The sequence below is a fragment of the Bactrocera tryoni genome, chromosome 4 (genome assembly GCF_016617805.1).
Source record: "Bactrocera tryoni isolate S06 chromosome 4, CSIRO_BtryS06_freeze2, whole genome shotgun sequence".
NCBI classification, from domain to species: Eukaryota; Metazoa; Arthropoda; class Insecta; order Diptera; family Tephritidae; genus Bactrocera; species Bactrocera tryoni.
In genome coordinates, this window is record NC_052502.1 from 68,909,841 (window position 1) to 68,928,396 (window position 18,556).

At 35.8% G+C, this 18,556-nt stretch overlaps 1 protein-coding gene across 1 annotated transcript in view; it reads right to left on the minus strand.

Annotated features, from left to right (window-relative positions):
- LOC120775686 overlaps nucleotides 1-18,556 on the minus strand; it is a 135,659-nt gene that overhangs the window by 26,151 nt on the left and 90,952 nt on the right. Inside the window, exons 5-6 of the mRNA XM_040105985.1 lie at nucleotides 15,539-16,017; nucleotides 10,386-10,694 (exon numbers count right to left, since the gene is read on the minus strand). Of these exons, the coding sequence (XP_039961919.1) occupies nucleotides 10,386-10,694; nucleotides 15,539-16,017 (788 nt within the window). The remainder of the gene's footprint in view (nucleotides 1-10,385; nucleotides 10,695-15,538; nucleotides 16,018-18,556) is intronic.

The following is an 18,556-nucleotide window of genomic DNA, read 5'->3' on the forward strand; positions in this document are numbered from 1 at the left end:
CAAGCTATAGTTAACCGATCTTAACAATTTCTTCGAAGAATACATTATTATCTAAGAAAATAACGTGTGCCAACTTTTGTGAAAATACATTGTGAAATGTGAAAGTTTTCCACACAAGAACTTGATTCTGATCGTTCAGTTTATATGGCAGCTATATGTTTTAATGGTCCGATATCGGCAGTTTCGACAAATGAGCAGCTTCTTGAAGAGAAAATGACGTTTGCAAAATTTCAAAACGATATCATAAAAACTGAGGGACTAGTTCGTATATATACAGACGGACGGACGGACAGACGGATAGACAGACAGACGGACATGGCTAAATCGACTCAGTTCAATATACTGATCATTTATATATATGATTTATAGGGTTTCCGACGCTTCTTTCTGGGTGTTACAAGCTTCGTGACAAACTTAATATACCCTGTTCAGGGTATAAAAATATGCTAAATCACCCTCAAACGATTTTATCTATTTTACATCTAATTAAATGTTTTCTGGGCTTGACTAAGGTACCGAAAGTGCTCATATGTATTATGAGTATGGGGTCTAAGGGAAGTGTTGAAAGTATAACTGTTTTTTTGGAAAGTCGACAATTCGTAAAAATGAATTTAAGTGTACACAACACCTTGAATAACGCTTAATCAGCGCAAAAATTGCATAATAGCTGTGAAATCACTTAATGGCCGCTTCACAACTGACAACTGATTTGCTGACAGCAGTTAACTGCCGCAATTTTTCTGCTTGTCAGCATAAAGAGATCACTAGAAGGTGGCTTTGTGCAAATATATGCTGCTAGCAGGCTTTGTAAACGATTTAGACATCAACTGTTGCATATGCATGAGCGCTTAAACCCATCTAACCGACGGTGACATATGAAAATGATACAAAGAAGACACACTTACACTGAGACTCACAAACTGAATGGCATATTATTCTTTGTGACACAAGCAAGCACGAGCATTCACGCACGCAACTATACATATATGTAAGCATTTGAGTGCAAATTTTTTAATGTACGCAATCATTCCGCATCGCTGCACGTCGTTTGACATTCCACAGAATTGCACTAATGTTGCCATTTAATGTTACAGATGGGAAAAGAGTAAAGAAAATAAGCATAACTAGAAAGAAATGCAAAATGCGCACAAGCATTTGTGCTGATAAAGCGCTCACACGTAGCGAAGAAGCACTTGAGCAGATGTTGTACGTGGCGTATGAGTGACATTGATTCGCATAAGTGATAACTACGCTTTATGTTTTTATATATGTATGTGTGTGCATGTCGCTGCAGCTGTGGGAACTTTATATTGATTGCTACAAATGCAGCAATCATGTAAAGTGTTGTGGTAGGCTTCGTAGTTGCAGGTATTGATTTCATATGTCAGCAGTAGTTGCATACATATTAAATGTTGCGTATACGCACCAGTGGTATGAAAAGCGAAGTTAAAGGTTTTTTGTGTAAATAATTTGTTGCAGCGCGTAAATTTAGATGTTTTTGTTAGTTTAGTAACTTTGACTTTAACTTTATTTGTAAACTTAACTTAAACTAAAACTTAAACTTAACTTATACTTAACTTAAACTTAAGCTTAAACTTACAATAAAACTTAAACTTAAATTTAAACTCAACCCTTTACTTAACTTCAACCTTACCTTGAACTTAATTTCAACTTAACCTCAAACATAACTTCAACTTAACCTTAAACTTAACTATAACGGTAAATTTTTGCTTAAACTTTTATCTTCATTGTAAAACACCTTACTTCTTATGGTAGTTAATTCCAGTTTATACTTTAACTTTTAGCCGTAACCTAAACTCAGCCTTAACTTAAATTGTAAGCGTAACTTATGAGTTACTAGCCATCTTCATTACATATTGTCATTTCTTTGTTACTACTTTAACTGTAAACTTAGTCGTAAACATAACTTTAAACTTAAGCATAACTTAATGTGACCTTTATTGTAAAGGTAATAGTTGAATTTTATCTTAACTATTATCCAGCTTGATTATTAGTACTAGTATATACTATATAAATGTAACATAACTAAAAAGTAAGGTTTAATTTGAATTTAATATTAATTTTAACTTCATTGTTTACTTACTATCTTTATGCTCAGCTTAAACTTAACCTCTACTTTAAAGTTTATTACTACTACTTACTTTATACCAAAGCGTAAACTTAACTTTTAACTTAGCCTTAAGCAAGACCATAAGCGGAAATGTAAATTTCGTCATTATTACACCAATTTCAATGATAAATGAAATTTTAAGCGCAACCTTAAACTTAACATTGTTACTTAACTTAGACTTAACGTTAACTTTAACCGTAATTGGCCACAAGTTTTCACATTGATAACGTAAATTTTAAGTTAAGTAGCAACTTAAACCTAACTTAAACCTTAAATTGGAAATTAACATAAACTTAACGTTAACCTTAGTCGTAATTGTAACAATTTTCATAAGCTTTCATTTCGATGACATAAACTTTAATAATTAGTAGCAACTTAAACTTAACTTAAACCTTAAATTGGAAATTAACATAAACTTAACGTTAACCTTAGCCGTAATTATAATAGTCTTCATAAATCTTCATTTCGTTAACATAAATATAAATAATTAGTAGCAACTTAAACTTAACTTAAACCTTAAATTGGAAATTTACGTAAACTTAACGTTAACCTTAGCCGTAATTGTAAAAATTTTCATAAGCTTTCATTTCGATAACATAAATTTTATTAATTAGTAGCAACTTAAACTTAACTTAAACCTTAAAATAGCAAATTTACGTAAACTTAACGTTAACCTTTACGCAAATTTACGAGTTTTCATAAGCTTTCATTTCGATAACATAAATATAAATAATTAGTAGCAACTTAAACTGAACTTAAACCTTAAAACTGACCTTAACTTAACTTAAACTTTAATTGTGAAAATAAGATTTTTGAACATTTTGAGCATTTTTCTTTATTTTAAGCACTGTTGTAGTACAAAGATAGAGAATCATGGTGTCCATGTTGGAAATATTCCAAATGAGTGTTTTGTCAATGTAACTCCTTGTTGACTAAAATGCAGTTTGAAAAATCCAGAGAAGAATGACAGAGTCTAGCCTTCGCGTTTACAATTTCCTCATTGATTATTTGAAGTGTTTGACATATTGAATAAAAATTTAACGAAACAACGAAGAGGAAGAACGATTGGCGCGCTATTGTAAACTCGGATATATCCGCGTAAGCAGTGTCTTCCCAATAAAGAAGAAGAGGATAGAGGATAATGCAGGCAAGTTTGTGATTACGGAAGATCAGAGTATGGATCTATAATCAGCCTGCTCATAAGTTGATTAATATCGTTCGCACTTCACAAAAAATGGTTCAGGAATGGAGGCTTAAGCAGAATTGAGTTAGAAGAATAACAAGAGAGAAGTGAACTCAGTTAAATAGCGAAAAGTCGGAGATATTATTGGTAAAATATATGTCTTTTGTAACCTTCCTTAGGAACTTTTCTGGGGTCAAGGCTTATGCGGCTGTCAGCTGGATAAACAATTTTTGAAACAGAATTATCGTTAGTAGGATTTAAATGTCCTATTATCGACATGAAAGACTGCTTAAAAAGCTTAATGTAGCCGTAGTGTACTTTTGTGTAGAAAGCGGCTAGCTTGTAGAGAGTAAAGACGATTGAAAATCTACAAGTAGACCCTACTTTAGAAAAGAAGCAAAATATAAATCACTTTCTCTGCATCTATCTCTATTTTGCTTTAGTTAGTAACAACTGAATTCAAATATTGATGAAAAACTCAAAACATACAACAAACCAATGCGACAAATGAAGACAACACTTTGTTTTGTGTTGTTGTATTTCAATCTACTAAATATAATTTAAAACTTGAATGCCACTGTCAATGAAAAAATGTCACAAAATAGCGAAAGAACGAATTTTTCACAGAGATAGGAGCAAGCAATATTAAAACTTAGCGTAGGGAAAAACATTAGCGTGCAAGTAAAACTACTTGTGCACCAATAATAAAACAAACAATGTAGAACGAAATAAAGTTCGCAACTAGCTGGCAACAACGAATGGCAAGGAGAAAACATTGAAAACAACAAAAACCGAGCCACGAAAGCAAACAAGCCGCAATCGACAGGTAACAGCCACGTCACTACCGACCTTCGCCGCCAGCTGTTCACAGCTGTTTATAATGCAAGGTAGAGTTTGGTGAAACGAGTTCGTGAGCGTGGAGCGCTTCAAGCGCACAGGTTATATGGCAGCAATGCAATTACCCATACTCTGTATATATTTAAAACACTACCAACAGGCGAGCGTCACAATGTCATGCAGACAGCCAGCTAATGATGAGTTCGGTGATGAGGAAGGCACGGCGTTAAGGCTGCAGTAACTATCAAGCAAGCGTGCAGGCGGGCTTATACGCAAGAAAGCATTGTGCATGCCACACATTTTCGATTGCTGATTGTTGCATTTTCTCATTTCTCCAGTTTGGCGTAAGAACTTCGTGAGTTTAATTGTGACTCGCACGTCTAGCGCAGCGCAGCGTTTCTACACGTCACGCTGCACAATCTCGTATGCAGTTCGAATGCAGGAACTTGTGTAATGGAATGCCAAGCGGTGCAGAAAAATTTAGAATGTATACAATGTAAAATTGAGTGGGTTACAGGTGGATATTGCAAGTGTGAGATATTTTTAATAATAACTAGAGGACCCGTCCACGCTTCACTGTGGCTGATACATAGATAATATTACTACTACTATCTATATGATTTCTATTAGTTGGACTATAATTATTAGTTCATGAAATATAGCATTTTTGTGAAGCAACTTGTGTTAGTTTACAAAAAAATGGATCATAAAGCATTTCGTGTGTTAACAAAGCATTGCATTTTGGGGGAAAATACTGTTGAATTTGGGCTCAGGGACATCCACCGTTGAAAAGATATTTACTAAGCTGGAAACAGGCGATTTGAGCACCGAGGTTAATGATGCTCTAAAGATTCGAAAGCTATGTGCAAAGTGGGTGCCTCGCAAGTTCATAATCCCAAAAAAAGAAAAACAATGAATAACTGATTCTGAGAAGTGTTTGAGCGCTCTTTAATCGTAATAAAACAGAATTTTTGCGTCGTTGTGTGACAGTAGAAACATCATTTCCTACTGGAGGCCAATCGACTGTCATTTTAGTGGACTGCACATGATGAACCGGTTCTCAAGGTAATGACATCAGTCTTTTGGGATGCACGTGGTATAATACATACTCAACGAAATCGGTTCAGCCGTTCTTGAGTTATAAATGGTGTAACTTACACAACTTTCTTTTATATATATGGATTTTACTAATTACTAAATTAAGACTCTGTCTGAAAATATAGTCTATTAGAAAATATAAGAGATCAGGCATCGAATGAAGGCCTCGAATAACAGTAGTGAACAATTCTAAACATGCCGACGGCGATATTGGGTTTTAACTTGTATATATTTGAGACTTTGATTAGGAAGCTCAAATCGATGAGCAAGATTTAGTGCCAGTTTTTATTTTATAATAACTCAAAGCACAGTAGATTATTCTAAAAAAGTATAGTACTTAGCTCCAATGGGTTTAAGTGAGACAATACTTCTTTGTACACTTCTAGTTCTTTCTCAGTGCGAATTATTATTTTATGGAATGAACAGGCGACGTATAGTATTTTTCTTTATGAAAAATTGCATATCTAAAACAAATTTTCAAGATGTTTATAGTGTTATAAAGTCGTCATGATCTTTCAATTCGATCTCTGTAGGATCCAAGTAGGATCCTCATAGTAATAGTAGGATCTTCTTAGTAATTGTAGAATCTTCTTAGTAATACTATTATCTTCTTAGCCTTATATCATTTCGTTTATAGGAAGTCTTATCGACTTCGCTGTTTTCAATTTTAAATCAAAAAATTCAAAACACACAGTCGATAACTGCCAAGAAAGAGTATTTAGGACAGAGAGTAAAAAATCTTACGAAATACTTAGTCAATTACTTTCACTTGTTTAGTTTCCAATATGAGACCAGCTAACCGTTCAACTCTCGTAGCTTGACTAAAAAACTTCTGCTCTGCAGTTGCTATGCACTTCAGCAAACCGCTCACAAATCCCGCAGTTTAACTAAAAGCTACTTTATGTCATCAATTTTGTCGATATTTCCAAAAAGCTCAACAAGTTTTCTCCATAAAACTGAACATGCATATAATCAAAGTTTTAGACAGCATTACTTTATGCTCGATTTTCCGCCTTCCTCCATTTTCTTATTGTTTTCTTCTCTTTCCTATTTTTCCCTCCATCGCTGCTTATTTGTTCGAACTCAACAGTTGCAATTTGCTTTGTTTCAAGTGTGTGCAGTTATTTTTGTTCGATGTTATCTTCAAGTACAGACAAAATAAAAAAAGGAAAGAGGAGAAAGATAGCTAGATGAGGAAAAATCTCGAGGTAACTTCAAGTGTCTGCATTGTTCAAAGTTTTATGAATAGCAGTGCAACAAACAACCAAAAAGAAAGTGGAACCCGCAAATCGGGTGGCAGAGCGTTGGCGCTGGAAAGACAGTCGCAAGTGGTCGTCGCAGGAAATTGAAAATGAATGACAAAAGTGAGTTGTCGCTTGGCATCAGTGTCAGCGCTAAGAAATCCACATTTTATCGTTTGCGTGCATAACAGACTCTTTACCACAAACTCAGCAAATTTGCATGGCTCAGCAGCAGTTAAGATGTGACTTTGCATTTGCAACAAATTAAGTATGGAAAATAAGCGCCTTGGAGTACAGGGTGATTCTAATAATAAAATATTTTTGGAAGACTGACTGTGCTTGGCCTCAGAAAATTTTCTGCGGTAACAAAACTTGGTGAAAACATGTTATCTGCCTAGAGAACCGATTGGTCTTGAAACATATTCGTAAATGCAGTCGAAGCTTCTTTGCTTTTTCAAAACCCTGTGAATTAAGAGTCCCTATAGTTTTTTTAACAAAGGTGTCATTATTCAGCATTTGGAAACGATTTTAGTGAAGATCCATTCCGAGTTTGGACAATAATAAACCTAATATTGGTAATAGTTTTATATGAACTATTATATAACTATATATTTATATCATCTCTCTTTGCGTGCATTTATTCTAAGTAGGACACGTTATATAATTTTAAAAATAAATGCAGTTGACTAAGACGATTACTTGACTGCCCACAGCGACGTCTTAAAAACTTAAGCTCTAAAAGAGCGGCAATGGAGACTGATTAGAATTTGAAAACAACAACAATTGATTTTGTTGTAAATAAAAATTTTCTATAAAATATAACAAATGAGGAAGTGTTGAGAAGCGTTTGCTGAAGTTGAGAAAATATGAGAAAAGCATGAAGCGAAGTGTAATAAGAAAAAAACTTATTTAAGATTATTAAATGAAGGAGTAAAAAAAATAGGATTAGATGAGAAAATATACAAGAGAGAAATCATGGTAGATAGTGGCAAAAAAGTAGCTTTTGTTTGAAGAAGGAAAACAGAAAATAGTAACAAATTAAAAAAAAAAAAAATTAGCAAAAGACTGGAGAAGAAAAAAAGCAATTATTTTACAGAAGGCAAGGAAGAGTAGATAATTCCTTATTTTATTCAAAAATATAAAAAGAATGCAGTTATTAAAATGTCAATATTATGAGCAACAGAGCAAAAAAAATAGTAGGCAAATGTGGTAAAGGTACAATTTGATTAGATTCTGGAACATATTTAGTAAAAAAAATTATTCTGAATTGAATGGAAGTCAGCAGACATTTTATAAAATGTGAACATTATTAGAGACAAATTGAACATTGTGTGGAACGTAGTTGTATAAGGCAGCAGATATTGGTAAAAAGGTAGTATTATGCCGAAAAAGAGATAGCAAAATTTAGTAGTATTACGCAGGCACCATAGATAGATAGAAATATATATGAATAAAATTGAAAATTGACGGTAAATTAAATGAAATAAGCGCGAAAAAATACGGCATCTGAAAGAGGCAACAGAAAAGCAAGTTAAAAATGAGATATATTATAAAAATTAGTAGTTTTTGCTTTAAAAAGTATTTTATAATGTTTTTAAAAGCGGTAGATCCAGTTTCAGAAAGATCCAGAAGAGTAATACATTGTGATTTGGTAATAGTTTTTCAAATAAAATAGACAGAAATAGAGTTGAAAGTGGTAGAAAAGGTAATAGAAATGAGAAAATCGGCAGCAGAAACGGAAAAAATATTTAAAAACAGTTTAAATGAGAAGGAAATGTGTCTGTGTGAAGGCGAAAAACGGTGAAAAAATAAAATAGTAATAATAGATATTAAACATATGTGGAACGTATTTAAAAATCTTAGTAAAGAATAATAAAAAAGGTAATATAATGTCAAAAAAGATTATCTAGCAAAATTTTAGAAAAAGCTTAGCAAACTATCGAATTGTATTTTGAACACATTTACAAAATGCTTAAAAAGTAATAAAAGTTGCAAAAAAAACTTGCTAGCAGAGTCTGGAGGACTTTCAGAAAAAAGTTCAAAGAATAATATTAGCAAGTAATATGTGGAATGTATTTTCAAAAACAGGTAAAAATAATATACAATGTTTATAGTGTAAAAATGAATCTAGCAGAGTCTTGCAAATTAAAAATAAAGCATAACGAAGTAAACTCTTAAATAGTATATAGAATGTTTAAAAAAAAATTGGAAAATTTTAGAAAAAGTAAAAAAAACTATTAAACAGTATGTGGAACGTATTTAAAAAAAAACTAAAAATGCTATGTAATATTAAAAAATAATTTTTATACATAAGCTACCTAGCAAAAGCTTTTCAATTTTCCGAATAAGTTTAACGTAATAAACCATCAATTAAAGTGTGGAATGTAGGTTCAAAAACTCTTTAAAATGTTAGAAAACTATCTGAATAGTCTTGCGAATTTCTGAAAAAATGTTTATTGAAATAAATCATCAGATGATGTGTGGAACGTATTTAAAAATTTAAAAAAATATTACATGACATTAAAAACACTAAATAAACAACATGTGGAACATAATTTAAAAAAAGTAACAAACGTTACAAATTTTTTGAAAGGTTATTTAGCAGAGTCTTGCAAGTTTTTATAAAATATGTTTATTGAAATAAATCATCAGATGATGTGTGGAACGTATTTAAAAATTTAAAACAATATTACATGACATTAAAAACACTAGCAGACTTTAGCAGATATAAAAATAATAATGAAATAAATAGCATGTGGAACATAATTAAAAAAAGTAACAAATGTTCCACATTTGTTCCACAGAGTCTTGCAAGTTTTTATAAAATATGTTTAATGAATTATTTAGAAAAATTAAAACAAAATGTGGAATGTATTTTAAAATATATTCAATTATTACAAAATATTAAATAAAACTATTTAGTAGACTATCACATAACATGTGGAACTTATAAAAAAAATTTTAAAAATGTTACATGAATAAAAAAAAACTAGCAAGCTTTAGCAAAGTGAAAAAAACTAATGAAATTAACAGCACGTTGAACGTATTTTCAAAAAAAGTTATAAATGTTGCATAATGTAGTATGAAAAATGTATTAGAAAGCTGTAGAAAATTGTAACCTTAGTAATAAAGGCTAAAAAAATTGTGGTTAGAACCACAGCAAGTATTCTGTGGAATTTAGTTTAGAAAATACAGTGAAAAATTGAAAAATATAACGTAATGTATACGTGTGACGTAGTATATCAAACTACTGAAATAATTATATAAACGATACTTAATGTTTCCATTCTGTGCTGTGGTAGCAAAGGACAAAAATTATATTGGAATCCAAACTGGAAAACATTATAAAAATAATAAATAATAATAATTAATTAATAGGAAAACTGCTAATAAATGAAAACTTGTAAATAAAACAGAATGAAATTGGAGCTTGAACCGAAGAAGAAATGGCTGAAGAAAATTTTTGTTGTCTTAAGACCATACAAATAATATATTTTAAGTGTATTCTAGAGTAGATTAGTATTTATACTATCTAAAAATTTATGTTGAGTAAATACTTTGGGTAAAACTCTAAGCTCATCAACAAGATTTATACAATCTTAAAAAGTGAAGTATTTATTTCAAACTCTCACAACCTTCACTACCAAGCACTTCACTTTTCTAAAGGGATAAAGGCAATTAAATTTTAACTAAACTTCGTTGCAATAAGCGCATTTCTGCTTAACTTGCAGAAGTAAAACCTCAAACTGCTCAATTACAGCTAAAGAGCAAGAAATGCTGACGGCAAAAAGTAGCTGGAAATTTGCGCGCCAATTCATTACACATTGCAGCACACAATAACACCCACACACACTAATACATGTATATATTGCTCACAGCGCATTCTCGTACTCACCCGCACTTTCCGCACCGTCTTGCGGCTGTCATTCTTGATGTTCACCGTCACGCAGACATCCTCGCCATGCGTATACCAGGCCTTATCGAGGCTTGCCCGCAAGCCGACACGTCCGTCCTGCAAGAGGAATGGCTTGTCCACGGCACCTTGTGGTCCACCACCGGCGCCGCCACTAAGCGCGCATGCTGCATTACCGCCAATCACACCACCGACCGTGCAGCCGCCACCCGGCGAGGCAGTGAGTGGTGCGCCGCTAATGCCACCAACGCCGACAGCGCCGATTCCGCCGGCAATAGCAGTGCAATCGTACTATAACGAGGTTGTTGTTGTTGCGCCGCATTAAGTTGTTTTAGGTATTTGCGAATTTAATTTTTTTGTTGTTGCAGTCAAGTAATGGCAGATTGAGCATGTGGGGAAGAGAAAGGCAAAACGGAAACGGAAATTCGATTAGTTGCCAAGTATTAGTATATTTCACTAGTCGTTTATTCATTTATTAGCCACCATTTTTCAACTTGGACACAATCAACAAAGTCTGCACGCCCTTTCTAGTCTCTCTATACCCCCTTCTTCTTCTTTAACTCTACACACCCACCACTGTCCACGCTACATACTGTCTGCTGTTTGCAGTCCACTGTTCTGCACCAACAACTTTTGGTATTTGCTGTTGTCTGCTAAATACATGAGAGTTCGCTTAGTTTGTCGGTTTACTTTTCACTTTTTTATTGGCCGTCATTCTTCCGTCGGCAAATATTGACTCAACTCAACAGCGATTGGCTTTTTTGTTATCCTCTTACAATGTTATGCCCCAAGGCGTCCAGACTGTGACCTCTTCGTTGGCTGTTTTTACTTCAGTCTGTGCTTTTATATTTATTGCCACTAGCATGTGTACTCACTTATTTGTGTGGCATGCAACAAATTTAATACTAACATAAATTGATAGTGCCTTACCAACATTTTATAGTATATATTTTCATATAAGCCACAGGGTAACCAAAAAGCTGAATTTAACTGGTTAAGCTGGTTAAGTTGGAGGATAGAGTTATGTGTGGAAGTGCACGAAAGTGAGGAAAGTTCTCTGGGCGCCATTCACTTGGAAGTGCTCAAGAACGATTCTTTTACATTTGGCTCAAGCAACTCAAGACTTTCGGTCTTACACCAAGTAAGGAAAGTTCTCTGGGCGCTACAAGCGAATGGCTAGGGTCATGGGTAGAAGTTCACGAAAGTGAGGGCGCCACAAGCCATGACCCTATCCTCCAACTTAACCAGATTAACCAGTTAAATTCAGTTTTTTGGTCACCCGCGCTAAAGTGAGAAGGCGAACCATCCACTACAATTTCTGGATTATCTTCAGATATATTTTAAGGCTTGGACAATACATTTTGCTAAACAGGTTTAATGAAAACATTAGCCCAGCTTGAATTACTTCGAAGTGTTCGGGAGTTTCTTTGGTCTACCACTCATTCTGATACCTAAACCAACCTCAACAAGAGTATTCGTTGACCATTTACATAATTTCAACAAACATTTATTAATTAAAGATTCTCTTTAATCGGGTATTTACGTTTGAATTGAAGAAGTTTCAGACTTTCACAAAGCTTTGTTAGATAAAGTGGAGACCGAAGTGCGAAACACGAATAGAAGAAGTATTTACTCCGTTTTGCATCGTCTCCACCAGAAAATGTAGCTTTGGTTTATTACATAAAATCCTTCTGGAAGTATCTCCATTTTTCTCCTATTGCTGAACCAAAACTCCTATGAGTATTAAACTTTCCCGGAAATAGTTTTCATGAGTCTTAGTTTGCGATGTAAATCTGATAATAAGCTTAACTAGGCTTGGTCAGGATTTTCCAGGCGCAAGTTTGGAACTACAACTTGATAAGCTCGAGGTCTATTAGCTCTATTACAGGCTCACAAACCGAGCTCTATTAGCTGGCCCATATTTTGGTTGAAATTTTACAATGCATTAAATCCATTTTGTAGAAAACTAACCATAAAGCGATATTTTAGGGTACCATTATAGGTGGCATCCCAATTCACGTATGGTACATTATGACCTTGACTATATAAAATATGTAATCCATAGGAATCCGATAAGAGACTTTCCAAGACGGTAGGCCAATAAACTGGTTTACATATTTGGGAGAGATTATGACCTTGGCTATATAATATATGTAGTCGATAGGTATGATACGAGGCTTTCCAAGACGGTAAGCCAATAATAACCGTATTGGTTTGGGAGAAATGTTGCGGCTTTCTCAATTAATCTCTGAGGAATATAGAAGCATGGCTACTAAGGTATTTTTTAGAATAAAAACTTTTCGTAGATAATACTCATGGGAGTGAAGCTGGAATTTTTTCAAGAGAAAGTGAGAGTGAAGCTGGATTTCTGTCAAAAGTATAGGTGATAGATGCACTCAGAATGAAATAGGTTCCTACTGAAGCCAACCCTTTCGAAATAAGCATGTACTTAAGAAAAAAGTTTTATTAATCCATAGAGGTATATATCCCCAAATTATGTAATAAGTAATCTCCATCTTTCTAAATTGAACGCTGAAAGTTTATTTCCTTAGAAAGTTGGGGATATCTTCTTCTTTATTGGCGTAGACACTGCTTACGTGGTTATAGCTGAGTTGCGGATATCTACTAAGCCAATTTCAAGCACCCAGTTTCAGTCGTTACATTTTATTTGGCTGCCTAATTTATTGCTAGCTGTTTACGACTTAAACTCATTATAATTTTTATTGCCAATTTCAAATTTATGACCTTTGGTGTACTTACATTTGATGAGTAAACTAACATTTAACAGATATTGTAAATTATAATCATGGTAGACTAGACACTTGAGTGGTTAGAAATATTGCTTAAATGTATATGAAGATAAATGAGCCAAGTAAGTGAAGCAATAGTCTCATAAAAAAATTAATGCGACGGTCAAGGACAATATGTATGTTAACTTGGAACATTTAAAACTGATACTCAAATTTTTGATTGCGAATTACATTCTCTGAGAATGTCAGTCGGTTATGCTACAAAATTGTACGAAAAGATGCGGCGACTAACAGAAGTTTTCAAGAGTGGATCACACTCTTGTAGAACCCCAAGAGGTGATCTAGTGGCTAATGCCCACAGCATACTGAAATTAAGGAGGGAACACTTCTCCAGCCTGCTGAATGGCTGTGAAAGCTTAACATCAGGAGCTCGTAAGCCCGATTCCCCAATTGATGGTGATGGAGCCTCCTCAACATCACATATAGGGTTCTATTTATCCCACTGTGTGAACAATAAAGTCCAAAATCAACAAACCGATTGGACCTTATCAGTGTGGATTACGGCTTGAACAATCAACAATTGACCAGTTATTCACCATGCGAGAAATCTTGGAAAAGACCCATGAAAAGATCGACACACACCGCCTCTTCGTCGATTTTAATGCTGCTTTTGTTAGCACGAAACAAAGCAGCCCTTATACTGCCATGTCTAGATTCGGTATCTCCACAAAACTCATACGCCTGTGTAAATGGATTGAGAAGGACCACTTCGAGCCGTTTGATACCAATTGAGGTTTCAGACAAGGCTGCAGAGCTGAATAGTGGAGGTACAATCTTCTACAAGAGTGTACAACGGTGAGCTGTACGAGATATACGACGAAATTGAGATAGTTCATCAAATTACGAGACAGCGGCTACGCTGGCTAGGTCATATCGTCCGATTGGATGCTGGAGTGTTCCAGCTCTGAGAGTACTCGGCCGAAGCAGAGGATGAATAAGACCGCCACTCTCTTGGAAAGACCAGCTAGAAAAGGACTTGGCTACACTTGGAATCTCCAATTAGCACCAAACATTGAATGGAAGAACGGCTCGCGCGCCGTTTGTAAACTCAGCTATAACCGCGTAAGCGGTGTCTACGCCAGTAAAGAAGAAGAAAAAGATAAAGTCAGTTCATAATAAATACCACGAATAAACATGTTGTTGACTGAATCATCGAAGCGAATATTTTAGTCTACTTTTTACTTGCAAGACTTTACTTGTTAAGTAATCATAGCTGAGCTTCTTGAAGAGAAATCTTGACTTCTATTGATCTTATGAAATGACTTGGGAGAGCTCACATAACACAGTTGGCAGGTACTTATTGGACTGAATCTATACATATATAGCCCAGAAAGCCGATCGAATAAATCTAAAAATTTGCATAAAATATTGTCGGTTGGAGATTATATCCACCGTGGTTGAAGAGATCTCAATTTACTGGAAGTGATTTCAAAACAGACTGAAAGTCTGAGCAAGAGCCTAAGAAAAGTGTATAACTAAGAAAACTGTATAACTATTCGCAATATTTTAGAAATATTTTAAGACTTGAAGAGATCTCCATAACATGACCTAAGATAACTGTATAACTATAAGCAATATTTTGGAGAGAGTTCTTCATTGGTTCTCAGAGTGGGAGCAGTCCAATGTGAGACCATTTTCATGCCTTAAGTTTCGATTCAAGCAAGCCCTTTTCAAGTTGAGATCTATGGCTTTCTCAGTATTTGTTTTTCTATTGCCGGTATTGAAAGAAGAGATCTGGCATTAATGGTTATCCAGGAAGTGACTGTATTAAAAAGTGTCTTCTACTAGGGGAAGTTATTTCGAGAGATCTCGGCACAACTTCCTATCGATATGAACACATTTACATCAACTACCTTCTTCACAAACAGATGAATAATAAAGTTCAATAAATTAAACCAACTCCGTTACAATATATACAGAATCTTCTACAAGAACTAAAAAGGATCTATCATTGGCTATTCGGCTTAAATAGTGATGCTAATATAAGCTAGATATTTAGATTATCATCACATCAACTTTCAGTCCCAATTATAATACGACTGAATGAAAAAAAATCCTATTCTATACATAGTAACGAAAACATCAGAGCGTCTCTACGATTTATAGCAAGTTATGAAGTTTCGAAAGACTGTTCTCCAACAACTACTTCCCTTTTTATGTTTGGAGTTAAGACATATGACAGGCCCAACCATGGATCTTGTGGGAGTCTCATTTCTAGTTTTAGTTTTCTAACATTTGAATGTTTGTACTTTAAGTCAACATCAACGTGTTGTAGTCCACGTACCCCTTCATTATTATCTCATTTATTATTTTTTATATACTCACCTCTTGAAACGATTTACTGTAATTGTAGAACGGATCGCTGGGACACTTCTCTATCTCGCTTTTACTGCGTCCAAAGCGACCGCTAAAGCGAAAAGACTTCGGTGAGAGGCGCAGCTTGGGAAACGAATCGCCACGCTCTGACTTACGCGGCTTGGCGTGACTCTGTGTGGTTGCAGCTGAACTGGCGGTGGTAGTACCCTCAAAACTCGTATTACTATCAGCGCTGCCGCTGCCGCCCAGCATCGAAGACAAGCCGGGTGTTGTGTTGCCATTTTGGGCGTTGAGCGCGCCAGTACCACCAAGCGTTGCGGGCGGTGATGTGAGCGCCGCAGTCGATGGCGGCGAGGCGCCCTGATTGTTGATGAGCGCGGCGAAATTCTCTGGTCCATTCGACTGCTGATACACATCGGTGCGATAGATAACACGCACACCCATTTTGACTGAGGCGCGCCGGTGGAATTTCTCATCTGTTTTATCCGCTGAAATCAACAGAAAAATAAAATAAAATAAAAATATAAAATGTGTGTGCTATAAATATATTAAGGGCGGGGTGCTGGGAGTAAGCCGAAAGTAATCGATAAGCGTAAACCAATTGCTGCGTAGCAAAACACGGTGCCGTAGGTGTTGGAGGGAGCAAGCCAGAGGGCGTTTAAAAAATTGCTTGTTGAAAAAGTACCGTTGCGTGCAGTTAACGAGCCATTCGAATGGCTTTTAGCATTTAATGGGCTTTTAAGCGGCTTACGACTACACACCGGCGGCAGTTCTCTTTTTGTTTTTGCTTTTTGCTTATGCTTGCCATTCTATGCCAACCGTAACTGTTTGCAACCAGTTTGTAGCAGCAGCCGCTCGGAACTACCGGAACCATAGAGAGCTGTAACATAATACGTTTGCGGTCTATGGTCGCCTGAGCTCCAGCATTTGGTTATTACTGCGGACGCACATTGCATGCCAGCACATGCCGTCGCAATTTCGTATTTCTTTGCTAGCTTTGTCAATGCTCTAGCGCTAGATTGCTAGGCTGTGCTGCCAACTGACTCTCCTTGAAGCGCTGGAGCTATGTACATATGTTACAGGTAAAACAAAAACTGGTAAGCTAGGTATGCTGCCGACTGAGGTATGTAATTGTGTAGATATGTATGTTTCACGTACTGTATAATTGCCGGTAACGCGGCAACATGTGCTCACGTGTACGAAATTTGAAGTTTCCTCTCCACTGCATGCAATTTTGTTAATTATCACAACACAAGACAAGTTGCTTTGCGCTTAGCGGAGGGTTAAGGCGTGGAAGCTGACTAATCTTTTTGAAAAGTACTGCAAAGCTTTGTTGTGGATTTTATTTCTTGGCTATTGCTAGATGGACGTATTGTAGGTTAGACATATTCCCTGAGTGGTTTTCTAGTGAGGCTTCCGAAAAGTACACATCACCACCATAACACTTAGCATCATAAACAACCTGATAGTTCATGGTCTCAATCAAAAACCAACCAGCAAGAGGACGATTCTTAACATCAAAAACTCTACGCTCCCTCAAGGACTGAAGAGGTGAACTACATATAAACTACCTGTGCGGCCGACAATCATCCGTATTGTTTTGAGGTGAAAACTCTAAATTGAGAAGTATTAAACAGGGTGTTCCGCAGGGTGGTGTCCTCTTGCCGTTCTTGTTCACTTCTACATCTCGAAACTCCACCGTTAAATTGAGAGCGACCATATTTACTAACTGGACGAAGGAGTACAGACTTGACATTAAAATTCCGACTGTCAATAACCCTCCACTCCGTTGGAAGGACTAAGTGGAGAAGGACCTGGCATCGCTTGGAATATCCAATTGGCGTCACGTAGCGAAAAGAAGAAACGACTGGCGCGCTGTTGTTAATTCGGCTGTAATCGCGTAAGCGGTGTCTACACCAATTAAGAAGAAGAAGTCAATAACCCAAAAATTTTACGTATCACATTCGACAGCCTGTGCTTATTCCCCCTTAGTACGACCGCGATTATTGCAAAAGTACATATCCGGCAAAGCCGAGGTATTCCATTATCCTAACTCATCATATTCCAAGCAGCTTATGAAAATGGCATACTGCGAAATGTTCAATCTTACCCCAAAAATTCCGATTGAACAATTTCCAGTCAAAAGTCCAATTACTGTCGAAAGCTGGAGTTCACAGATGGCGAAGAGCTCACCAGAACTCTTATGACTTTCCCTGCGCCAGAAGAATCTAGTGGTCGTGCAGTTTCTAATTCTGACCAACGCTTGCTGTCCTTGTCAGCGCTCAACACTAGTGAGACCGAAATATCTGACTTAACGAGTTTATCAGCCTTTCAGTTTTCTGAAATTTGGCTGTGATGGCAATGATATCGAGTCGAGATATCTCTCACTAGTCTCGAGCTATGAGAGCGTACAAAAGCATCAGACTTTAATGCAAATTATATGAATTGGATTATTTCACTTTTAACCGAAGGCCGATGGGTCTTTATATTCGTAGAGATCAATGAATTTTGGTTATCACAATTTGTATTACAAATTTATGTTATAGGAGTAGGGACAATTTCTCGACCGAACTGTACAGAGATGACTGCAAGCCTGCATAACGCTTCTACAACTCCGCCAAGCATTCCAGGGAGAAGCAAAAGTTAGCCAAGTAGGATGAAATGAGCTCTATGGGCTCTTGAAAAGTTCCAAGATTCTTGCTCAAAGGGAATTTAAACAAGCAAAATTGCCGCATATTGGACGAAGAGCGACTTGAAGAGATTCAAAGAAAAAAAAACAGTTTTCAGTTCACGTTAGTGGGCCGGTGGAATCATCGGTCCATATTTCTTCAAAAATGTTGCCGTTGAGAACATAATCGCCAATGGCGACCGTTATCACGCCATGATAGCCGACTACATTTATTTACATACATATATTTGTTCTGAAATTGAAGCTCACGATCTCGGCAACATTAGGTTTCAACAAGACGGCGTATTTCGCAAACAGCGCATCAATCAATGAATTTAGTGAGAGAACACTTTTGTGAA